This window comes from Natator depressus, chromosome 11, assembly GCF_965152275.1.
Source record: "Natator depressus isolate rNatDep1 chromosome 11, rNatDep2.hap1, whole genome shotgun sequence".
Classification (NCBI taxonomy): Eukaryota; Metazoa; Chordata; order Testudines; family Cheloniidae; genus Natator; species Natator depressus.
In genome coordinates this window covers 61,364,402-61,391,394 of record NC_134244.1, presented here as the reverse complement: position 1 = coordinate 61,391,394, position 26,993 = coordinate 61,364,402, and the positions used below count along the sequence as shown (strand labels likewise).

The 26,993-nt window shown below is 39.8% G+C and overlaps 1 protein-coding gene across 1 annotated transcript in view; it reads right to left on the bottom strand.

Annotated features, from left to right (window-relative positions):
* PARD3B (par-3 family cell polarity regulator beta) overlaps positions 1-26,993 on the bottom strand; it is a 617,867-nt gene that overhangs the window by 164,333 nt on the left and 426,541 nt on the right. The window contains exons 17-18 of the mRNA XM_074967987.1: positions 16,781-16,987; positions 15,484-15,721 (exon numbers count right to left, since the gene is read on the bottom strand). Of these exons, the coding sequence (XP_074824088.1) occupies positions 15,484-15,721; positions 16,781-16,987 (445 nt within the window). The remainder of the gene's footprint in view (positions 1-15,483; positions 15,722-16,780; positions 16,988-26,993) is intronic.

The window sequence follows — 26,993 nt, the reverse complement described above, 5'->3', positions numbered from 1 at the left end:
TGTAACCTTGTAACCCAAAAGAAAATGCATTAGTCCTAAACAACAGTTTTATATTGGTTCATTTGAATCACAAAGGCATAACCAATGGCAATGTTGAGGGCCTGATCCAATGCCCACTGAAGTGAACTGAGATACCCATTGACTTCAATGAGCTTTGAACCTGGCCCTTAATGACTTTGACACTGTTTAAGGCAATGTCTTCTTGGTTTTATGGTTTCACATCAATACATATTAGCTTGACAAGTTTGCTAATTTCTTCTCTAACATCATCAGGATGCCCTCTGCTAGATTAGGGGTATTATTTAGCATCCAGCTTCCCAATGGCTTCCTTTAGCACCTTTTGCTTCATTCTGACCATTTTACTCAGCTGCAGTTGACACTGCTGTTTTGAGTTCTGTAGTCAAGCTGAATATGGGTATTTTTCAGCTTAGCCCTATTCTTTCTGTTTTTTCCCCTGACGCAATTAACTTATTTTATTGTCAGCCCCATCACTGGTGATATTAATTTGTTCCTTGTTTCTGGGATTTTTCCATCAGCATCTAACTGTGTATTGTTAGCCTCGGTTCTAAAGAAGTCTAATATAAAACTGAATGTTGTCAGTAATTTTTGCCCAACTTCTTTGTTCTGTATCTCAAAATTGCACAAGTGTATTGACCAGAATCAAATTTTGCTGTTTCTTCAAAAGACCAACATGATTATTTAAAAACTGGATTTTAAGACTGAATAGATACTGAACTGACACTGCCTTATTAAAGGTCTATAATGATCTTACTATTGCTCAGTTATGTGGATTGTCATCTGTGTTGATTCTATGTAACTTGTCTGCACCATTCAATACAATTGATCATAAGAGGTTTATACATTGTCATCTAAATTTGATATCCAGTAGTTTTGCACTCTTATGGTTTGAGTCCCTCCTCATGTAATGTCTTTTTCTGTGTAGTTTGTGGTAAATTTATTATTTTTCTTATCTTGCGGTTTTAAATTTCCTGTGGATATTCAGTGGGATTCTTTTCTGGGCCCACTGCTTTATTTGTAATAGCAATAGTCACTTGGTGCGGTTAATTAAATCTCATTGCTTCATTTATCTGTATGTAGATAATGTGTCAATTGACATTTCTTTCTAGGTGTTGGGTGTTTGTTTGTTTCCTCCTGGGGGTCTTTTTCTGAAGGCTTCTACCTTAGAATGTTTCTCTCTTTGGCTGATCTTTGCAACTGAGTGCATGAGCTTCTTATTTGAGCAAGAATATGAGGTAACGGAGGCTATACAAGTTTTCCAGTTTTCTACTTTTAGTCTTTTTGTTTTGAGAAAAACACTTCCTTCTGTTTAACTGGTTTGTAGACTGTAACATTTGGGAGTATTTTTTAAACTCTGACTTTTTAAACTCAAATTTCAAATAAATAATTGGAAACTTCAGATTGCATTCGCTAAATATTTCCAAAACTGGAGACTGACTGATAGATTCTGTTACTAAGCTCTTGAGTGTATCTCTGCTTTATCACAAGCATGATCTTCTTGCTAGTCTTCACGAACATTCTTCTTTTGGTTTATAAATTGGTATAGCATTACACAGCCCATTGCATTTTCATTGTTCCCTTTTTCTTTTAAACTACTCATTTCAGGCACTGGTCGCTTCTAGATTTTAAAGATTAAGGTTTAGAATTCTCTCTGATATTTAAGGCACAGATCTCTGCTACACCTTTATATTTGCAAGGCTTGTTTTCAGTCTATATTCTGCCTCCCTGCTTCATTAAGTTTAAACCTTTGAACTGTTTAAGTTATTTTCCCATTTAATTTTATGGAAACTTATGAATGAAACTGATCTCAGCTCAACCAGAGATGATGGAATGTTTGCCCCTTCTAGGAATGGACCCACCTTTATAGAAGTGAGTGATCCAGACTAAATCTGATCTGCAAAAAGAAGACAGAAAACTCTTCACAATGAATTTTTTTGACTGTTTCCAAATGATGAGAGCCCAAATTCACCAAGCTGCCCACCACCTGGAACAGCTGCACTCACTGTATTTTAATTCCTGTATGCTTGGATACAACTATGATAAGTGCTCTGCAGATGTCAAAAAAACCAAAACACTGCTGCCACAAAGAGCCTCACAGTGACAGAACCATCATGAGTGATCTAATCTCTTCCCAATAAATTCTGACAGGTCATGCGGTCACCAAGGTGACTGATGAGATGACAATTTACAATAAATAAATATCTGAGAAGGACAATTAAGAATCACTGTAATAACAGCTACAATATCCCCCAAGGCCACTAATACAAAGATCCACTAGCCATACAGTGTCTTCCCTTAGAGATGTCTTACAAGATTTGGGTCCATCAGTTCCTGTGGGCAGACCAATGAAACACTTCATAATGAGTCTTCTCCACAAGATTATTCTTGGTTTCTTTATTCCTTAATTTTGTCTCTCTGTGATAGGCATTCTTCCTACACCAAAAAAACCCCACAAAAAATACTGACATCCCACAACTCAAATGTGCTGTACTTGCTAACAAACGCTGATATGAAGGACGGCTGATAGTTAGGGCACTACCTAGGACTTGGGAGATCCTGGTTCAATTCCCTGCTCTTCCAAAGACTTTGTGTGGGATCTTGGGCAAGTCACTTAGCTTCTCTGTGCCTCAGTTACATATCTGTAAAATGGAGATAATAACATTTCCCTTTCTCACAAGGGTATGGTGAGAATAGACACATGAATGGTTGTTAGGCATTTTGAGATCAATTGATGCAAAGCATTATATAAGAGTTAAGAGACAGAATAATAATACCTAATTTTTCAGAAAAAGATGTGTAGTGTTCTTCTGAAAACTAAATTAATGACATTTCAGGTGACTCATATTGATCCACAAGGTCTCTGTGTGAATATAGCTAGGAATTTAAAACAATGTTATGGACCTTCACTCTAAATTATACATTATATACTTACACACATCTCAGAAGAGATGGCTAAATGCTCCAATTTTAGCTTTGCTGTAGACTTTTACTATGTGTGTATGTACAGTGTTTTAATAAAAATCTAGACCAAAAAAAGATAATGTATTGATAGTACAGTTGTATTTATTGCATATTCCTTTGCTCAGTGTTGGACTGAGATATCTGTAAGTTAATAAACTGCAGAGGTAAGTCCCGAACTATTTAACTATCCAAACCTCACCCCACTGAGATTTTATTTTTTACTTTTGGTAGTTTAAAAAAAAAAATCTTCCTCCAGTGACAGATTAACTTGTCTGTGTACCCAACTGAAAATGGAGCAAGTGTGTGGACAGCAGTTTATGGTATGACATAAATTTTTAACAGTAGGCCCTAGTCTGTAGTGATTTTTTCACTACGACAGGATCATCCACTTAAAAAAAATTGTAACTCTGCGCTAAACCCAGAGAAGACTAAAACCCATTCCCTCCAGTTTGAGTACTTTCACAAGGTAAGAGGAAGCCAGTATTTCAACTAAAATAAATGTTAAGGATTATACAAACACACACACACACACACACACACAGATCCATTGGAATATTTTTAGTGTATTTCAGACTGTCTAAAATGTGATGCACTTCTAACTGGGACGATAGATCACATATTACATCATAGCACGGCTTCCTCTCTCTTCTTGCCAAAAATCCAGAAAGGTCCTTCTAGAACACTGAATTATGGGACTTTAGCAGGGACTAAAGCCAGTTATCCATTCAGAACTAGGAAGCGGCATGCCAAATCGGTTTTCACCAGTCACTGGGTACAACATACGTCACATGCAAATCAACAAATTAGGCAGTTTCACACAGAACCAGTCTGCAAGTATTACAAAATTCGTAATGGGGAGATTTCACAAAACACCACAGGTGTTCATATTAAGGATGCCACAGATACAATTTCATCTATGGTTTGAAGGATTTTAAATGAATTCAGCGAATATTTACTATACAAGATGAAAGTGGTTAACACTAGTGGCTATAGGCAGACACAGAGTACCATGCTTGAAAATTTCTCTTGTAACTTTTCAAACCATTTCCGTCCCAACCCTTTCTTAAGAAGCCTCAAGTGTTCCAGCTGAAGGGTGGCTTTATGAAGAGACAAATATCCACTAGGAAGCAGGAAAAGACTAAACAGGTAGACACTAAGAAAAATTGTGTCCAGAGGAGAAAGGCTAGTGAATTAATCTCTTGCTCTTAACTTTTTACGGGAAAGAAATAATTACTAATTTATTTTAGAGTAATTTAGGTCAAACAGGTTACTTCCCGCCTCAAGGAAATATCACATTTCCTGGTTCTAGTAAAAATGATCTCCTTTCATGGAGCATGAATTATTGCTTTACAGAAATGCAATGGGAAGTACTGTACTGCAAAATCTCCACCTTTTGTCACAAAGCGCTCACATTTGGATTGTTATTTTATAGTGTCATCACATTAAAAAAATGAGTAGTGTTAACATGTATCACTAACAAGACTAAATACATTTTAACACAGTGAACTCTCACAGTCACCTTTTGTTGGTTGTCTGGGAGGCTGAGCGGCACTTTAAGGGACACACCCCTTCACAACAAGAGAGGAAAGTGGATTTCTTTGAATAGTTTACTTCATCAACCTAGTTTTTAATTCAATGCAGAACATTAGTATGTCAGGTATATTAAACAACTCCAACAGCAAAAGCATCCAGGTTTCGAGACAAGGAAAAACAAAACGTGGTTGTGGAGATGAAAGAATACAAAGTACAGCTTGCCTTTTACCTTGTTATTTTCTTACCAGAAAAAATACATCTCTATACAACTCTACCATCCACCTGTCACTGGAAAATAATTTTTACAACTCTATTTTCACTTTATTACCTATAAATCTGGTAATCCGGGGTTAGTGCAAGGCCAGGTGTCCACTACCTTCAAATACAGAACAATAAAGGGCACAAAACTACAGTATATTACTCAAACCTAACACTGAAGTTAAACAGCGAAGAGCTAGAGTACAGCCTCAGAACTTTGTATAGCAAATACTATAGATAGACAGGCTACTATTCAACTTGTGAGTCAACTTTCAAGACTCAAAACACATTTTTTAAAGTTCCTAGACAACTGCCAGTAGGCAGCAATATATATCTCACCACAAATTATACAGCAAACTCATCATTTACCTAGAGTTCCACATAGCGATGGCTGCCAGATGTCCTATGTGACCTCGCCTTAATTTCTCTGTGCCTCAGTTTCCTCATTATAAATGCCTACTTACCTTCCTTACATTATCATGGCTAAATGAACATTTGTAACGTGCTTTGGAGTGATGAGATTGAATGTGCTACCAAAGTGGAGGGCATTCCTATTACTTGTATGTTGTAGCAGATTAGTAAATATTTATATTCGGAGAGTGCCCAGTATTGCAATCAATATTGCGCTCCCATTGTGCTAGGTGCTCTACAATCATACATAGAGACAATCCCTGCCCAGTTTGCAATCTGAAAAGATACGAAAGAGATGAACAGGAGAGGGTGGGGATATAACAAATGAACACGGTGATGAACTGCACAGCTTTGTTAGTTACATATGCCAATTAAACATGTTGTTGTTATTAATGAGGAGTAGAGACAGGAAGAAGGAATGGGGAAGTTGGGAGTGAAGGAATAACAGCTCGCAATCTGCCTAGCTATAATCAGCAGGCGTAAGGGCTTTGGAAGAATAACAGCAGAGGTGAAGCTGAAGAAAGGATGAGACTGAGGATAAAGGTAATGATGTGGTATCAAGCTGTTTTCCCCATGCATGCTGGGTTAGAAAGTGCAAAGCTGTTTAACAGACAAGATGACTGTTGGGCGGTAAAGACTGGGAATGCTGGTGGAGAAGAAAGTTAGTAGATTAGCATGGTGGGGTGGGGCTAAATGGAGAAGGGCCTTAAAAGGGAAATGCAAGAAACCTGTGTTTGAGGTGGAGGAAATTTATGAGGGGAAAGGGGCAGCAGAGGGATTCTTTGTAGTCAGAATGATGAGCCAAGACAATGATTTTAACAACAGATATTCAAATGGTCTTGAGGGGTGCTAGGCTGCAGAAGTCAAGGCCAGAAAGGAAAAGGTTGCAATAGTCAATATGTGAAATGATAAGATCTTGGACAAGAGTTTTAGCACTGTGGTCAGAGAGGAAAGGCCAGGTCTTAGAGATGTTGTGTAGGAAGAATTGGCAAGATTTAAGCCACTGCCTGAATGTGTCTGTCTATAAGAAGGGCTGAGTCAAAGATGATACTCAGGTTATGGGCCTGAGTGAGTGAGAGGATGGTGCCGCTGTTCACAATGACAAACAAAGAGAGAGGGAGCTGGGAAGGCTTGTTGTTGGGGCAGATGAACAGCTAAATTTTGGCCATGTTGAGTTCTAGATGACAATTGAATGTCCATGAAAAGAAGTCAGACAGCCAGGCTGCAATGCTGGATTGGTATAGAGGGAGCACTCATCAACAGAGAGGGAGACTTGTGGGTACCACTGGCATAACAGTAATCAAATACATGCTTTTGCAGATCAGAGCATGTACAGATAGGGTGCAGAGGGAGAGGAAGGGACCACAAATGGAGCCTTGCTAGATACCCAGAGAAAGGGAAAAAAGTGAAGAGGACAATTAAGAAACAAGACTCTGCTGGAGCAATCAGAGCAATACGAGAACCTGAGGGAAGAGAGAGTAGAAGCTAATGAAGGACAGAACTTAACAGTGCCAAAAGCTTCTGACATGTCAAGGAGGATAAAAGAACACAGGCCCAGAGACTGGCTAAGAAGAAGTCATTAGAGACTCTGGCAAGAACATTTTCAGTGGACTGTAGAGGGTTGAAGCCAGATTAGGTAGGGTCAAGAAACTGCAAGAAAGGAGATTCAGACGATGGTTGTAGACAGTATGTTCAAGGAGGTGGAGACAAAGAGGAGGAGAAAGACAGGGTAATGGCTTGAGGGTGGGTCATTTTTTAAAATAGGGGAGTTGAAAGCATGCTAATACCTGGAGAGAAAAGAACCTACTGAGAATGAGAAGTTGAGGAGAGAATTGAGAGGGGAGGTGAGAGTAGAGACGATGGAGGTAAAGAGATGAAAGTCTGGAAGAAAGCAGGCAGAAAGTCTCAGTGACAGGAGAAGAGGAGGAGAGTATACTAGGGAGCTGGAGGAAAAAGGGCTGCGGGCAGTCATGCCAGATCATTTTATATTTTTAAGAAAGAAAACGATCTTAAGTACTTATATGACATCTATTAATGTTATATCTGAGCACCTCACAATCTTTAATGTATTTATCCTCACAGCTACCTTGTGAGGTAGGGAAGTGATATTATCCCCACTGTACAAGTGGAGAACTGAGGAATCAAAATCAATGGGAGTTAGGTGTCTAAATACCTTTAAAAATCTGGTCCTATGTGACTTTCCCAAGGTGCCACAGATAATCAGGGAACTGAATCTCGGGTTCTCAAGTCCCATGCTAATATTGTATCCACTGGATTATTCTTCCTCTCTGGACTATCCTGTTCTAAAATCCTGCACTGAGAAAAAGGAGCAGGAGTGTGGGGAAGAGTGGCTCAAAGGGGTCTGGTATTCTTAAGCCACTGTAACTCCACATGCTCTAAAATTATGATTACCCAAAAGTCAGCTTTGCTCCCTTTTACATGTCAGCAAAACAAAAGGTCAGCCTACTAAAATACTGGCAAGGCCTGACTTTCTTCTATTAACAGTGAGACATATTTTTTAAAGCAATAGTTAAATAAATGGCTGCATGTCTGTAATCATTGCGACTTAAAATGTCAATTGGATTTGAGATGCCATGTGCATTTAATCAAGGTCTCTGTATTATAAAATAAATATTACTTTAGTTTGACTGCTTTGTCTGGCATAAATCATAATTCAATGAGATAAGTACATTTCACTTTCTGTACAGATGGCTGTTAATGGCAATACCTGTTAAACTGGCACCTGCCAGAACTTTGTATTTAAGGAGTCTCTTAGCATTCTCATTATATGTCCTTATTTCTATAAATTTGCTGTTAAGCATTTTTTCTTTATTTATGTAGCAAGAATGATTGAAGTACATGAGTCAAAGAAAAAATACTTGAATTTGTTCTTTAAAAGTAGAATTAATGTCTGGTACTTGTACCGTATTTATTTCTTGTTGATAAAGGTTGTTAAAATGAGTAATGGAAAAGTATATTGAATGAAGAATAAATACAACACTAAAGTGTACCCAATGAGGAAACACTTTCAAGGACTCATCTTGCAGTTTGTATTAGGCCACTTCCGCAGAGGAGTACTCTGGGAAACAAGGAAATTGGAGCCTGAGGTCTGGTCTATATGGTGGGTTTATACGCTTCAAACCAGGGTGTGAATGTGCAGCATACTAGCCTGCCATGCATTAACACAGTGGTCCCCAAACTGTGGGGCATGCCCAACAAGGGAAGCGTGGAGGATGGGGGGGAATGTGGTGGCACCTGGCCTAGCCCCCACGGGGAGTAGGGAGGGAGTGCCACCCAGCCCGGCTCTGTCCTCAGCCGCAACTCCACTATGCACCCTGCTCCGCCACCCGTCCAGCTCCAGCCCTAGCCCCAGCTCCACTCTGCCCCCTGCTCCGCCCCCAGCCTAGCTCTGCCCTCCTTCCCTCTTCACCCACAGGCCAGCTCCGTCTCTAGCCTCAGCTCCTCCCATCACCAGTTCAGCCCAAGCTTCTCTGCTGAGCCAACTGTGCAGTAATGGAGGGGGAACGCAGACAGATGCATTACTGTGAAGGGGACGGGCTTGACAGGAAAGTTTTGGGCACCACTGCATTAACACATTGTGTGGACCTTGCTACTGCACACTAGTTCTATAACGAATGCAGCAGCAGGAGCAACACGGCGAGTTAGTGCACAGCAAGCTAGTGCCCTGTAGACTCAGTCATGCACTAACTCAAACATACAAGCCCAGAGAAGCCTGTGAGAAGCTTGTCATCCCCAGGAAAGTCTTGCTTGTTAAATTAGAGCACATATTTTAAGCAGCACTGGTGTTTCCATTTGTTTTAACAAACACTACATACACAGACATGAAAATTAAGCGTGTGTGTGTATATTTAAGTAGATATCTCATGGAAATGAGTATGCAAATTGACCTTTAAAGATACAGCTCTCAATTGTATTCATTTAATTACAGCTTACATAATGGTATTTTAACTTGAAGTAGAGATGCAGCTATTATATAGAAGTATATTTTGCATTTCAAAATATAAGTTTATGATTTCTAGTCTTTAAAAGTAATCAAGCCGGACTTTGTGCTCTGATCTGTTAAGCAAATATCTCATTATCCAAGTGAAGTAATGAGAATAAGGGGTCTATTCTTCTTCAGTGCACTTGTATAAGTCTCATTAACATTAATGAGATTTATGCATGCATATTAAGAGGAGAACAGACCCCTAATTAAACAAATAAGTCTTTAGTAGGCAGTCTGCATGATCATTTTTAGTACAGAAAAATCCACTTGTCTCTGCTTTGGACAAACTATAAACATACCTAAGTAGTCATCAATAGTATGGAGGAGGAGGAAGTACATGTCATACATCATTCAGGTTTTTTTAAAAAATGATTTGACAAACCACAAATACATTTTTAAATTCATTAGCTGTAGCCACCCCCTCCTCCTTCTGTACACACTAAAACAAACAGTTTTATTTTACTGACATATTTGTACAGAAGATGTGCTTAACAGACGAAAGGAAATTAAGGTCTCAGAGTAGCTTAACAGCTTCCCAGAACACTGGCCACCTCAGCTGGTCCTCTCCACCAAATGCAAAAGGACACAATGTATCTCCGATTTCTCTGTTAGTTGAGATACAAATGACTCTAAAATCACCTTAAATTAATCTGATTGTAATTTAATCTAGTTGTCTCTTTTTTGTTTACCCATGTCTACTTATTTATTTCCATCACTCTCTCCATACATATTAAATCTCTCTCTATGCAGCATATAGCTATTATTTGCCCTATCTGTCTACATTATATTGCTAACTTTTCTCACAAATGCTTAACTTTGCAGAGCAACACAGGCTAGAAAAAAATTATAATATAAGATATCACACCACTACACTTAATGAAAGTCCATATCTGAATATTATGCTATCTACTCTGCAATACCATTACAGGATCAACACCACTGGTCATAAAAAGTATCATTCTGAGCACAAGGCCTTTTAATGGTAATAACGGGGGGAGGGAATAGAGGGAAGGAGGGTCATTTCTCTCTTCCAACTAAAATGAAAATTTAAAATCACCAGGGCATTTAGCTCAAAGGAAAATTGGTAAATTAAGAGTACAAAAAATAAAATATTCATGGCTCATATTGTGGAAAGGAAAGTAAATAATTTAAGATGAATTGTTATGTGAGGAAAAGTAGCATTTCCAAAGAGGAAAAAAGTGACTGTAACTAATATTCTCTTTTCTATTTCTTGTTCTCAGCACTCAGAGATGGGCATGCACATAGAACCACTTATGTGAACGGCAGTGGCCACTGACATGCAAATCTAGTGTTTTTTACTGATACCAATCCAGTAAAGCTAACCGTACAAATGGAGCTGTGTTACATTAAGACAAGAGTTCTTCTTTTCAGTGGGCTTCTGAACCCAGACTGAAAAGAGAATGAGAAGCTTCTTCCCTGTGAGTGCCAGTTTGGCTGTCTTTTTGCTTCTGAATCATCATCAAGTACATAGTTGGTCTGGTACTACAGCAAAACATCATGACTGCAGCCTGTTGGCCTTTGCCTATAAGGAACTAGCTATTAAAATTTCACTGGCACGGCTGCAGTCCATTAGCTAACTTACCTTCTCACCCATAAAGCTGAATGGCTACCCAGAAATTTTACAACCACTATGTGGAAAAGGTAATAACAGGGCCATAGACATGTTACATTTATTATATACTAGGCCCGTAGCAGCTGAGGTGGGATCAGGGTCAGAGTAGGACAGATGTCACATTCCCTTGGTGATTTAAAGGTTCAGTCTTTAACTTAATTTAAAAAATGAATTAAAGCCCAGCTTTGTGGGGAAAGTCTATAATGACAGGCAGGACAATTAAATAACTATAGACCACAAATTAAGAATCTAGAGTCCATCACCTAGCAAACTCTGGAAAAAGATATTTTCCTCAGATTAACTTCTCGGTTAGATCTGTCCAGAGCTCCCAATGCTAAGTGCTAATGCATTTTACATTAATGTTCAACATCAGGAAATTCCAATGCCCTGCACCAAGGAGTTAATTAACCCTTCAAAATAGCCAAAAGAGTAATTTAGAAAGGGCTCAGATGCAATTCTGAAACAATGAATGACACAATGGCCTTATTTAAAGCATAAAGTATGTCATTACAGCATACAGTTTCTCATGCAAATGAAGAATCCCTCAAGATGAAGAGAGTTGACTTGAGGAAGAGCACGCCTCCCAAACCTTGCCTTGGCCTGAAACAATGATTAGTGCAGGAAGAAAGGGCTGAACTGAGCACTTAATGGGATACTGTCTAGTCTCGCTGCTGTTACGGGTCTCTATGGAATATATAAAAGTTTAGAGTGTAACCGAATGAGAATATTTTGGTATAGTCAAAAAGAATAACTGCTTAGTGCTAGACATTGGCTTTTCCTGACGTTATGGCATAAATTCAATCACAGCTCCATTAATGACAATATTTAATATACAGTAATTATTACCTGATATATAACATCAAATGACTTTCATTACATTGTCCTACGTTGGGTCACTTTATAAGTCATTATGAGGCAATGTAACAGAGTATGGTAAAAGACAAAATGATGCTATGTGAGCTAATGCTAAATGCAAACATTGTACTCAAATAGATTTCTGTTGTTCTTTGGATAGTGCATATATGGGCTAATACCGAGGGAGGTCATAAATACATCACTACCCACAATACCTAGCCCTTACCACCAAGAGGTAGAACACCAAACATCGTACAATAAAGTGTCCTGCAACTAAACACTGTCAAACGTTATTATGGATTTTAAAAAACAGACAAACTGAGAACCCACTTCAGCTATGTTTAAAAATCTCACACCTGGCCAAAAGGGGTAATCACAGAAAACGTGGAAGCTGACAATTCCTGTTTAACTGTGTAAAACACAACACTGAATTTTTAAACAGTGATTAGAACAATAAAAACATGCTTGCTTGATGGTCTCCCTGAATCATATCCACCTAAATAAAACTTCAATCCATTAGAAATTTAACAGGAAAGCAATTTTTTTTAATTAAAAAAAACCTCACAATCCACAAGTAAATAGCAGCTGAGCAACAGATGAGGAACTAAATGAAATCTGTTAGCAACTGGTAACAGCTTTGATATTTTTTGTTGTTAAGGGGGGGGGGGGAGGGAGTGTTCAGGAGCGATTTCAGTATGTTCAGAAATCTCAGCTGAGAAAGGCTATAGCAGCAGTTACTTTTTTCGTACTAAAGACAAAGGTTAGGGGTGGTTTTAATACATTAAGCTGCACTGCTGGTGACAAGAGAAACAAGCAAGCTCACATGGACATATTACAGATATGAAAAATATGCAATTGCTATATACAGCATAGTAAGTATACCTGTAGTGCATACAAATATCCTCCACAGTCTAGTGTAACTTTCCTAGTAGGTAGTGGATTAATTTGCGCCTTGAACAACTCTTCATTAACTCTCTCTTTACAGTCTAGCTTCCTCCCATTCCACTGAAACTACCTGTGTTGTGGTTAACAATGATCTCTTCCTGACCAAATCTCAAGGCTGCTTCTCCATTGTTATTTTCCTAGATCTGGGACCTTCAATATGGCAGAACCTTTCTTCTTAAAGCCTATTCCTTCCTTGGTTTCAACAACTATGCTTTTCCAGTTCTCTTACTACCTCTTCCAGTTGCTCCTTCAGTGTCTCCTCTGTTGGCGCCTCCTCCCTTCCTCTGTCAGTCTACCACAGGGTTATGTCCTTTGCCCTCACCCTCCTCTCACTCTACATTTTTTCTGGGCAACCTCGTAACTAGAACTAGAACAGACTCTCAGGTTTCCTTCTCCATCCAAACTTTCTCTTTCTTGTTTGCACTCGTATTTCCGATAGCTCCTATGACATGTCCTGCTGCCAGCTGGAATTCAACATGTCAAAAACTGACTTCAACTTTCTTTATAAAAAAACCCAAACTTCCCACCACTTCTTTCACTATAAATATTAACTATTATCAGCCTTCCTCCATGTATCAGAGACTCACAACCTTTGTGTCATCTTCAGCTTCTCTCTCTCCCCCTACAGATATTTTACCACTAAATCATGCCAGCTTCACCTCTGTAACGTCTTAAAAATCTGCCTCTTTCTTTACATTCCTGCTGCTAAAATCCTTGATCATCTTGTACCTTTCTTACTTCAATCCCTTCTTCTGACCCTCCTGACACACTCCTCACTCTAATCAATCCAAAACCTTGCTGTGAATATCACCTCTGATACCTAATGCGATCACAATACTCAGTCTCTTTCTAAAATTCCTTCACTTGTGCCGCAAAAGCTCCTTGTTCATGCTTCTAAGGCCATCCAAATTGGCTCCCGTCCCCCCCGATACTAGTCTGCATTTGGCCTCCCCCATTTAGGTTTGATTTGAGAGTCAGTAAGACGTGTTCTGAGTCACTTAGGTTCTTTGCTAAGTCCTACTCTTATTTCCTCAAATGCCCTCTTTGCTCAGCCCAAATTGCTCATCTCCATTCCTTGTTTCATGCTCCCCTCTATGGCTGGGACACCCTTCCTGACCCCACCTATCATGCATCTACCTGCTCCTCCTCCAATTCCCTTCTCAAAATCCACTCTTCAAGAAAGCTTTAAAGTGATAGTCCCCTAACATTAAAACAGATATAAATTATAATCATGCTTTAAAAAACACAAAACAAAAGAAAAACAAAAAGAAAACCCTTAGTTACTCTTTAGAAGCATCTACAAACTTCCCAAGTGAGTACACAATTATACTGTCCTTGCCTGCAAACTTCCCTTCTTTTCCACCTAATTTTGTCTCCTCCATTTTCCGTATGTCTTAATTTAGACTGTAAACAATTTGGGGCAGGAATTCCATCTTTGTCCTGTCCTTTTGTGGTGCTTGATGGATAAATAATAACAGTAATAATGAAAAATATCAGTCAATAAGACTCCCTATCAAAATTCAGTCTAACTGTGGGAAAAGTTCAGATGAATAATATATACATGTAGTCAAAATATGAAACATGCAGATTTCATGTTGTTTTCTCTCTCTAGAAAAACAGTATTTCTTTTGCTTGAAGTGAAGTTATACTCTAAAAAGTGAATCAGTAGTACTAGAGTCCTGTGGTTCCATGTTTCTTGTTAATCAATAACACTGCCAACTGAACAAACTCGACCTTGGATCTGAAATCAAGCATACATCTTCACCAGTAATAAAGATTTGGAATGTAGATCTTAGTCAATAGATCTGCTGGTGATGCATGAGCCAGAATAATGACAGTTTTGCCAAATTAGCGTGCAATCCAATTTCCATTCTCACAGCTTTATTAGCTCTACAGGGTTAACAAAAGCAGATATGAGACTAAAGATACACAAAGAGAAGAGCTGTTGAAGAACTCACCATTCTAATTAATTTTAAAAAAAAATGACAGCTTCGTTATTTTAAGCCAGGTTTCTTTAAACTGGATGAATACAAATGTGTGTGCAAACTGCACACTTAGTTAGCATGTATAATTATTCAAATAGTATGTATATCTGTGCATTTATGGACAGCTATCTTGTTCTCATTAATCATTGTGGTAATTGTATGTGCAAATTAAGCATACACTTGTGCACGTATAGTTTGGACAATCATACCCTGGCAGTCCGTAAACACCTGGAAAATGTCTAAATGGTGTGCACAGATTTAGTAGGTTTGTATTGACATTATGGGGAAGAAAAAGAGCTAAGTCCTTGCACATAACACTTCAGAAACAAACTCCTTATGCTGTGTGTCTAGGACATCAAGAGGAAACAAAAGCTCTAGTTTGAATGTCCCAATCTCTATATTTTGAAAAGCATGATCTGTAGGGCATTTTTGAAGTAGAATTTCTGAGGTTACAGCAAAACACTTCTTCCATTTAAACTCTGCACCAGGGTTTTCTTCCATACTAGGTTGGCCTACAGGCCAGAATATACCAGTAGCCTCCAAAAGTTTAATGTAATACCTGGAAACAGCAAACATTGCCCCCAAATGCATTTTCTTTATCCTCAAACCTCATACAGTTTTCCTGCCAAATGCACATGAATTTCAGGGGCACAAATTTTTTTGCCTGCTAAAGTTCTTTTACCTTAGCTAATGGTTTGGCATAAAAATAGATAGTGCTTTCTTTTTAACTGAAAAACATTTTTGGCTGACAAACATTTTTGGCTGTTTCATGAGATCATCAGTGATTTCACAGAATATTTTCATGAGCTTCTTCAGGAAAATCTGTGTGTGTGTCTGTATGCGCGTGTGCGCATATGTTTTAAGCACAAGAACCATACCTCAACATGGCACCAAAACCCTTCTTCTTAGTTTTCTTCTCTGGATCTTCATTTTCTTCCTTCCTCTTCTTCTCTTTGACTTTAGCTTTGCTCTTTCCTTTTTTCTTCTCCTTCTCTTTTTTTTTTTTGTCTTTCTTTGCCTTGGTTTCTACATCTTCTAGTTCAGGATTCCCTTGCGGGACTAATTCAAAGTTCTGAGTTTCTTGAGCAGAGAGAGAGCTCTTATCAGACAGACCATCTGCAGAGACAGAAAGAGAATCAGTAAAAAGAGTTAGGGGCCATTTATGATCAGGAAAATGCAAACGTGCAATATGGAATCAATGTAGAATAAAGTGCTGCAATAGTTCACAATGCACGTTCATTTAATTGTATCATTTAAAAAGCAGACTAAACATATCTAGTTAATTCAAGCAGGGCTCTATTGTAAATTAAGCACAGAATTATTATCGCTACTTATTTTCTAGTTATTATTTCTGGAATGAAAATCTTGACATGTAGTAAAACATTCTTCTTTTTGAAATCTGGCTTGTTAACCTCCATCAAGTCAAGAAAGCCCACAAGCTGGGACACAAACAGCGAGAGCTTATTTCAACAAGAGGTTCTAAGAACCTGCATATCCTAACTACTATACAAAACTAATGCAGTCACTCCTTGCTCTCAGGCTATTTCTGGTGTCTCTAAAAGGAACAGCAAGACAATTACTCTGACTGCTTAGGGGAGAGCGAGTGTAGTTTCACTTTAGGAACTCAAGAACTGAACCTAACGATGCAGTTCATGCTGTAAAGCAGGGGGTTCTCTGTCTGGGAATTGTGACCCCCATAGGTGTCATGAACAAGTGGGGTCAAGGTGTTGTGGCCACTCTGTCCTTCCTGTATTGCTAAACAGGGCTCCTGCTAGATGGAAGGGGGTTCCGATGTGGTCTCAGTATGGAAAAGGGAGCTGCAAAGGAAAAAGATGAGACTCACTGCCATAAAACAAACAAAACAGCAGCAGAAGTTATTAAGACCGATGCTACTTAAAACAAATTGAAAACAAAATAGTTCCACAAAACTTTGTGGATTCAGGGCGTGATCCACCCCACCACTGAAGTCAATCCAAGACTTCAGTGGAAGTTGGCTCAGGCCCTAGGACAGCATACAGAGTAATTTGGCCCTAATTCAGCAGAACATTTATGAACATGCTTAAATTCTAATGCCTTCAACTGGATTTCAGCACCTCCTTTAATGTTTTGCTTAATGGAGCCTTAGTCTGTACTAAGAGGCGGAAGTTTCACAAATAAGTACATGAAACAGCATACCCTGTTCTGCATCTTCAGGTCCATCATATGATTTGTCAATGGCAGCTCTGAAGCTCTCATTACAGCCCCGACCACGGACCATGTGAGGCCTGGGTCTGTGGAAAGGAAGCTCATTCTTCCTGACTTCAGCCACAGCCGTCTGTAAGCTCTCCAGGGAGCTGGACTTTTTTAAGCCCAGAGTGGGACCAAAATCTTTGCCAGGAGATTCTGGGGAAGGAAAAGTTAATGTTTACATTTAAAGTACATAGAGATAAAAATAATACAATTAGGGCTGTCAAGCGATTAAAAAAATTAATCGCAATTAGCGATTCATCCCGCTGTTAAACAATAATAGAATACCATTTATTAAAATGTTTTTTGATGTTTTCTACATTTTTAAATATATTGATTTTAATTACTACACAGAATACAAAATGTACAGTGCTCATTTTATATTTATTTTTGAAAACAAAAGAAATAGTATTTTTCAATTCCCCCATTACAAGTAGTGTAGTGCAATCTCTTTATCATGAAAGTTGAACTTATAAATGTAGAATTATGTACAAAAAAGCCTTCATTCAAAAATAAAACACTGTAAAACTTGAGAGCCTACAAGTCCACTCAGTCCTACTTCTTGTTCAGCCAATTGCTCAGACAAAGAAGTTGTTTACATTTTCAGGAGATAATGCTGCCCTCTTCTTGTTTACAATGTCACCTGAAAGTGAGAATAGGCATTCGCATGGCACTGTCGTAACCGGTGTCGCAAGATATTTACATGCCATATGCGCTAAAGATTCATAAGTCCCTTCGTGCTTCAGCCACCATTCTAGAGGACATGACTCCATGCTGATGATGGGGTCTGCTCGATAACGATACAAAATTGGTCAGTGCAGACCAATGCATGTTTATTTTCATCATCTGAGTCAGATGTCACCAGCAGAGTTTGATTTTCCTTTTTGGTGGTTCACGTTCTGTAGTTTCTGCATCTGAGTGTTGCTCTTTTAAGACATCTGAAAGCATGCTCCATATCTCGTCCCTCAGATTTTGGAAGGCACTTCAGATTCTTAAACTTTGGGTCAAGTGCTGTACCTATCCTTAGAAATTTCACATTGGTACCTTCTCTGCGTTTTGTCAAATCTGCAGTGAAAGTGTTCTTAAAATGAACAACATGTGCTGGATCATCATCCGAGACTGCTATAACATGAAATATATGGCAGAATGCAAGTAAAACAGAGGAGGCATACAATTCTCCCACAAGAAGTTCAGTTGCAAACTGAATTAAAGCATTCTTTTTTTAACGAGCATCATCAGCATGGAAGCATGTCCTCTGGAAAGGTGGCCAAAGCATGAAGGAGCATATGAATGTTTAGCATATCTGGCATGTAAATACCTTCCAATGCCAGCTACAGAAGTGCCATGCGAACACTTGTTCTCACTTTCAGGTGACATTCGAAAGAGGGCAGGTGACATGTAAGAAGAGGGCAGCATTATCGCCTGTAAATGTAAACAAACTTGTTTGTCTTAGCAACTGGCTGAACAAGAAGTACGACTGAGTGGACTTGTAGGCTCTAAAGTTTTACACTGTTTTGCTTTTGAGTGCAGGTATGTAACAGAAAAAAAATCTACATTTGTAAGTTACACTTTCATTATAAAGAGATTGCACTATGGTATTTGTATGAGATGAATTGAAAAATACTATTTCTTTTGTCTATCATTTTTACAGTGCAAATGTTTGTAATAAAAAATAATAATATAAAGTGAGCACTGAACACTTCGTATTCTGTGCTGTAATTGAAGTCCATATATTTGAAAATGTAGAAAAACATCCAAAATATTTAATAAATTTCAATTGGGATTCTATTGTCTAACAGTGTGATTAAAACTACGATTAATCGTGATTAATTTTTTTGAGTGAATCGCAGTTTGCAATTAATTTGCAATTAATCGACAGCCCTAACAATGATATATGTTTAACTGTACATATCCATTACACTCAGTGGCTTTAAAATACAATGTAACCAATGTAATTAATTTTAACAACAACATCAAGATAAACAAAAACAGAGGGAGTACTTGTGGCACCTTAGAGACTAACAAATTTATTTGAGCATAAGCTTTTGTGAGCTACAGCTCACTTCATCGGATGCATTCAGTGGAAAATACAGTGGGGAGATTTATATACATAGAGAACATGAAACAATGGGTGTAACCAGAGTGATCACGTAAGGTGAGATATTACCAGCAGGAGAGCGGGGGCTGGGGGGAGGAGAGGGAACCTTTTGTAGTGATAATCTAGGTGGGCCATTTCCAGCAGTTGACAAGAACGTCTGAGGAACGGTGGGGGGTGGAATAAACATGGGGAAATAGTTTTACTTTGCGTAATGATCCATCCACTCCCGGTCTCTATTCAAGCCTAAGTTAATTGTATCTAGTTTGCAAATTAATTCCAATTCAGCAGTCTCTTGTTGGAGTCTGTTTTTGAAGGTTTTTTTGTTGAAGAATTGCAACTTTTAGGTCTGTCATTGAGTGACCAGAGAGATTGACGTGTTCTCTGACTGGTTTTTGAATATTATAATTCTTGATGTCTGATTTGTGTCCATTCATTCTTTTACGTGGAGACTGTCCAGTTTGACCAATGTACATGGCAGAGGGGCACTGCTGGCACATGATGGCATATATCACATTTCACATTGGTGATCTTCATCATCTGGACACATGGAAAAGAAGCCCTTGAGGAATTCCACCATGATTTCAACAATTTCCATCCCAACGTCAACCTCAGCCTGGACCAGTCCACACAACAGATCCACTTCCTGGACACTACGGTGCTAATAAGCGATGGTCACATAAACACCACCTTATACCGGAAACCTACTGACCGCTATTTCTACCTACATGCCTCCAGCTTTCATCCAGACCACACCACACGATCCATTGTCTACAGCCAAGCTCTACGATACAACCGCATTTGCTCCAACCCCTCAGACAGAGACAAACACCTACAAGATCTCTATCAAGCATTCTTACAACTACAATACCCACCTGCTGAAGTGAAGAAATGGATTGACAGAGCCAGAAGAGTACCCAGCAGTCACCTACTACAGGACAGGCCCAACAAAGAAAATAACAGAACGCCACTAGCCATCACCTTCAGCCCCCAACTAAAACCTCTCCAACGAATCATCAAGGATCTACAACCTATCCTGAAGGACAACCCATCACTCTCACAGATCTTGGGAAACAGGCCAGTCCTTGCTTACAGACAGCCCCTCAACCTGAAGCAAATACTCACCAGCAAGCACACAACAGAACCACTAACCCAGGAACCTATCCTTGCAACAAAGCCCATTGCCAACTGTGTCCACATATCTATTCAGGGGACACCATCATAGGGCCTAATCACATCAGCCACACTATCAGAGGCTCATTCATCTGCACATCTACCAATGTGATATATGCCATCATGTGCCAGCAATGCCCCTCTGCCATGTACATTGGTCAAACTGGACACTTCAATCTCTTCAATCACTTCAATCTCTTTGGTCACTCGATTACAGACCTAAAAGTTGCAATTCTTCAACAAAAAACCTTCAAAAACAGACTCCAACAAGAGACTGCTGAATTGGAATTAATTTGCAAACTGGATATAATTAACTTAGGCTTGAATAGAGACTGGGAGTGGATGGGTCATTACACAAAGTAAAACTATTTCCCCATGTTTATTCCACCCCCCCCACTGTTCCTCAGACGTTCTTGTCAACTGTTGGCAATGGCCCACCTTGATTATCACTACAAAAGGTTCCCTCCCCCCCCCCCCCGCCCCGCTGGTAATAGCTCACCTTAAGTGATCACTCTGCTTACAGTGTGTATGGTAACACCCATTGTTTCATGTTCTCTATGTATATAAATCTCCCCACAGTATTTTCCACTGAATACATCCGATGAAGTGAGCTATAGCTCATGAAAGCTTATGCTCAAATAAATTTATTAGTCTCTAAGGTGTCACAAGTACTCCTTTTCTTTTTGCAAATACAGACTAACATGGCTGCTACTCGGAAACCTATCAAGATAAACAAAGTTCTATAGAGATTCCAGCTAAGATTTGGGGAAGAGACATTTTACCAGTGGTTTTCTGGAGCTCCCCTCTGACCAAACATAAGGCTTGCAATGATTCCTATACCTTTGACAGCAATCACCCCAACTCAGGACACTGCTGAAAGGTCCCTGTTAGAGATGACGTATCCTTAGAGCTCACAAAAATACTTATGAAAAACAAATTTTTGGCTTTTGGAATGGCTCAGATTGCATGAACGGTAGCTATTTGCAAACAAATTTCTTGTGAGAATATCTCCCCAGATCTCCTACAAGGTCTTTATCCAAAACCTTCGCTTCAAGTCACGTAAGCTGAAGGCTATGCTATGCTATCAATTCACTCGGCATGTTTTTCAGGAACAAAGCATAAAAATTTCTAGCAAAACAAACAAAATACAAACTTATTTGCCCAGAGATGCGGCCTCTTTCCTTGTCAGGAGAAATCAACTAGATTCCTAGGAGACGTCTTCTGTCTATGAACATATCCAGATCATGGCTGACAGAATTTTTTGGGGAGGTTACTGCTAATATAATAGCTGTGCCGCACTGCAATTTACCAAGATTTTTCACTTACAAAAATGGATTTCAAGAGGCAGGAAAGCTAAAAAGAAAGTGAGAGTTCTGAGATACACGAATCAGGAGGCAAATGTAGGAAATGCATAGATCTGACTCGATTTGAAATAGTATTTTGGTTTTCACTTAATTTGTATATGACAAGCCAGGAAATGGAACCAATAAAGGTAGAAAATAAAAGCAGCTTATGTACTCTAAGCCATACTAAAAAGCACAACAGATAAAACAGCGTCGATAGGCGTTACCACCACAAGTAGCTGGATGACATCAGAACAAGAGACTTTCACCTACAATTTCACTGTCACTACTGAAGAGAGTCTAGGATCACAAGAAAAGCAGAAATATTGATATTATGCTGTTATTGCAGCAATTCTGGAGTAAGTCTCAGTCATTTTAAATATCCATTTTTCTGTGTGAAAAGTAAGGGCTGAGAAATAAAAAAATAAATTAGTGAAATCTTAAAAGAAACGGGAAAAGCTAAGCATTGGCACCAAATGTCGAATCATCATAAGAGTCTACACAAAGCAATTTACACTGCCATTCCCTAGGGACTTTGACATGAGGTTAAAAAAATGAAAAGACAGAAACCCAGTTTAAGGGAAACCTGGTTGCTAGGTCACGAAATGCAACCTTCTTTTGTTCATTAATTGCCATTCTGGAGACTGCCATTATTGCCAAATTAGTGAGTGCTAAAATGGATTTAGAGCATTGACTTGCATACAACATAAAGGTGCTTAAAATCACTCAAAACGTGTGCAACAGTAAAAGGCACTGTGGTGTCTGTCTCAGGCGGAGAGTGAGGAACAAGAGACAAGGGAAGCATAATCACTGCAAAAGAAAGGGCAAAGTGAAAACCTCTCTGATCAGCACAGAAAGAGCTTTTCAGTCAGAAAACAGCTCTGATTGCTAGGTTTGGACAGGAAGCCACTACACAGCTCTCAATAACTTAGAGCATGGTACGCTGCATCAGCTAAACTAAATACAACCCTGGAACTGGACAAGGCCATGAAGCAGACCTAGGGTTAGGACTTCTGTCTGGACAAATGTAGGCAAGATTATTACAGAGGTGATGCCTTTGATTTCCATGGGGAGCAGCTACTGCCTGCATCACTGGCAAATAATTAATAGAACATCATTAACAGCGGGTTTGGAGAAGGTTATGCACAGAGTTCCCACCTCCACAAGAAAGAAGTAATACATAAAAAACTAGGTTTAAATACTCTTAAGAGGTTGTCTTACATAGAAATAAGCAAGCAATTCAGGCTGGAAGACTATCCTTAACTGATCAGTGAAGTCCATATCAATCAATCTCCAAATAAGCAGGAAATTTTACACAGCATTTGCACTTATACTGAGGCACTGTGAGAGAGGTTAGAGAAAATGGAGAATTTAAAACTATATCACACTAAATATAACCATTCAGGGTGAATTTTCCTACATTGTGTATCTGCCTCATGCTGGTTTTATTTTTGGAAAGTTTCAGCTAAAATGGTTCAGCTTTTTTTGAGAACAAGGTTAGGGAACCGTGGTATTTTTGTCCATGTTAAAAATATTCTTACAGCTGTTTAGCTGAGATGCTCTAGTGCCTCCATGCTTTGGAGCAGGGACTTGAAATTTGGCAGGGGAATAGCTCTGCTGTCAGACTTGTGTTTTACCATGTTCATGAAAATTTGATCTAATTTGGTCAAGTTACAAGCCTCTGAAAAATCTTGGTTAGCCCATGCTCAATAAAGACTTGTTAAAGTCTGGCAGCTAAATTCTCTGAAGATTCCAATTGTATTGGGCATGTTCTAGCCTCTCACAACTCCTACATACTGAGTGGACGACACATATGCCATCTCCACAGAGCACGATACATCTCAGATCTTCAGAGATGAATCAGGACTTTTTCTGCAGTTGGTCATCCCGTTACACAGGGCTGTCAGTGCTGGAACTGAGAGTAGAGTAACCATGTATCCGATGCTGTGAACGACCCCTATTGCTAGTGCCTGTTCTATTTCACTGATGGGCAGTCCCGTTTCAAGGTAAGTTTTTTATTATGAATAGAACTATGTACACAAAGAGGCAAGAAACTTCCTACTATTCTGTGTAGTTGCAGCCTTGTGCTGGTGTTCTTTGTTTCTGCCCCCAGCCGTGCAGTGTATCTAAGAAAACAAAGACTGTATCTAGAGTGTACAGGAAGTGTGGCATCTGTACACTTTCTGGAAGATTTACTTCAAAACACTATCAAATTATTACAAATACAGTAACTCTGACTCAACTGTTCAGGTCACTTAAACACAACCCTAATATGTCTCATTCAATCTCTTAGGGCATTTCAGCAGTCTTCCCAATCTGCTGTATTGCACACCCTCTTTTGTCAAATCCTTGTTTGTAACAGACTGGTCAATCTCATGGTCAATAACAGGGTCAGTTTATGAATTGCTTTAATCTTAAGTGAAGTGAGAGCAGACACACATCTGTGCCAAGTTGTCAGGTATCTTTGAGCAGACACTTATGATTCCTTAGTAAGATTGCGCCTTCATCTGTGATCACTGAGTGATGGAAGAGTCACCTCACCCATACTTTAACTTTGACTGGCCAGTGCCCTTCTTGCCCATTTCTCACTGACTCTTTGTTTTCTTAACTGTGGAAGGTCTTGCTCTTTTATTGTAAAATTCTGTCCGATCGTGCTTTCCCAGTCCTTTCCTCACTATCGACAGACTTCTTCAGCTATGGCTACGCTAGAGAGCTCTCTAGTGGAGCTGCTCTAAGCCAATGGGAGAGACCTCTGACGCTGACTTAATCCACCCCCAACGAGTGGCGAAATCAAACTCTCCCGCTGACATCATCTGTCAACACCGGTGCTTAAGTTGGCATAAGTTATATTGCTTCGGGGGGGGGGGGGGGAGGTGGCTAATTCATGCCCTGAGTGACATAACTTATGTCGACTTATGCTGTAATGTAGCCATAGCCTTGGTCATCCTTTGTTTTTATCTGGCAATGGAGTATTTGTACATCGGTTGTAGAGGAGTTCTGTACTTCTGACATGTTCCACAGCTGCTTGCCATCAATGTCACTATTCATCTGCGGCCAGAAAACAACTTCGCTAGCTCTCCTTTTTGATTTGGTTATTCCCAGGTATGCTTCCATGTATTCATTCCAATATTTTCCTTCTCATCCCTTGGAGAACCACGATCTGTGTTCCCTTCAAGAGCACTCCGGAGATCACTGAAACCTCCTTTTTACAGTAGGGGTATGCAGGAGGTAAGGGTTGATTTTTGACTCCCTTGGTTATTGCTTGTATCACTCCTTGCAGCATTTCATCTTTAACTGTTTCTGTATACAATTCATCCCATATACCTGCCACTTGTCACGTTCACGTGCGTGTTTACTGTCTGTTCCAGGCTATGTATTGTCAGATGGAGCTTGTGCTCTTGGGAGAGTGTCTGGCTTTACTAATGTGGCATCCATAGGCGCCAACTCCGTGGGTGCTCCAGGGTTCCAGCACACATGGAAAAAAATTAGTCGGTGCTTAGCACTCACTGGCAGCCAGCCCCTCCCCGCCCCCTCCTCAGCGCCTCCTGCCCACTGGTGGCCCCACTGATCAACTCCTTCCTCTCCCCACCCATTGCCTCTCGCCCGCCACGATCAGCTGTTCCGCGGCATGCAGGAGGCACTAGCAGGGAAGGGGAGGAACGGGGGAGGGGGCGGAACTGGGCAGGAAAGGAAGAGGCGGTGCAGCATCTTGGGGGAAGGGGTGGGTGGGGCTAGGGCCTGGGTCGGTGTCTAGGGGGAAGGGATGGGTGGGGCTAGGGCCTGGGTCGGCGTCTAGGGGGAAGGGGTGGAGTGCAGGTGGGGTCTGGGGCTGAGCGGGGTTGGGCTGACACCTGTGTTGGCAAACAACTGGCACTCCAGAGTTACATCATACTTTTTCTTTTTCAAAAGCAGTTACTGTACCATTGGTGGTGCTTCTCCAGGCACCTTTTTGTGTAGTGCAGTCAGTGGTTTGTGAGAGTTTTTGCTCTGACACTCCGACTATAGGGAAAGTCATAAAAGTCATGTTCAGGTTTACGTGAATCTTTGATTGATCGGAAAGCTCCCCTCGGAAGTCAATCTCTCCCAAGTATGTAATTTCTGTTGTTTGAAATTGACATTTGGTCTTATTCAATTGGTTATTAGCTCTGACAATTTACTGTACTCTCCTCATTCCTGATGCTCAATGACAGAATTGGCCCAAATTATTACATCATCAATGTACATTTTTATGCCTGCCAGACCCTCTAGCAAACGGCTCATTGTAGGGTGAAATACTTCTTGAGCCAAAAATACACCAACAAGCAGTCTTAGGAAGCAGTATCTGCCAAGTTCTGTTTTGAAAGTGCAGATCTTGGAGCTCTCAGTGTTCAAAAGATGATTTGCCAAAATCCCCTCGATACATCTAACTTGCTGAAGAATTTGGCTCCTGCCGTTTCAGACAACAGTTCACATCCTTGTGGGCAACTGGGAGTATTCTCTTTTTATGTTTCTGTTCAGCTCCTTAGGGTCTGAACACAGCCATTTTTTCTCTACAATTATTAAAGAGCGAATCCAACCTGTTGACTCTTCTTTTCTCCAAATGATAGTATTTGATGTCATGTTTTGCAACTCCTCTTCTAGCCTCCCTTTTAAGGTTGGTGAGCTTTTCATGTAGCATGAACCACAGGTCCTGCATCTTCTCTTAACCATATCTTGTATGTTACTGGGAGACGTCCATTTCCTGGGAATACAGCTTTATATAGCAATACTTGAATATCCAGTTCTATGTTTTCTTTCTGACTCTCTATGGTCTTGTTAAGAGGATGTATACTAAACATCTCTTGTGTGTAGGCAAAAGTCTGGTTGCTTGTCTCTGTGCATTATCACAAACTCTAGTTTTATGTTTTCCCTTTGTATTGAAGCATCAGTCTGTACTAGCTCACGAAAGCTTATGCTCAAATAAATTTGGTACTCTCTAAGGTGCCACAAGTACTCCTTTTCTCCCAGCACTGGAATTGTTCCTCCATTGTAGTCTTTCATGGACACTTTTCAAAATCCCACGTTCTTGTGCTCCTTGCATCTGAATTTCATTTTCTGTTATCACATTTACTTGTGCCCCAGTGAAGTGAGCTGTAGCTCATGAAAACTTATGCTCAAATAAATTTGTTAGTCTCTAAGGTGCCACAAGTCCTCCTTTTCTTTTTGCAAATACAGACTAACACGGCTGCTACTCTGAAAAGTGTCTATCTTGTATCTCACATTAGCACCATTTGTGCACATTTTCATTAGCCAATCTTTTTGAGTTTTCAGCCTCCTCCAATATTGTGCTTAAGAACAGCTTTCTCTCTTCACTTAAGGAATTCCTTTCTGCACCCAATACATGCACTTTCTCTGCACATTTTAGCACAATGGTTGGGCTTATTACAGTTTCTACATATTTGCCTGAATGCTGGGCATTTCCTATACATATGCTGGTTGCCTCATCGCTGGCATTGCTTCTTGGTTTCCATGTGCCCGTCCTTGGCCAATTTATTTTTTGTGAACTTTCCCTTGCTGGTTAAGTTCTGATACT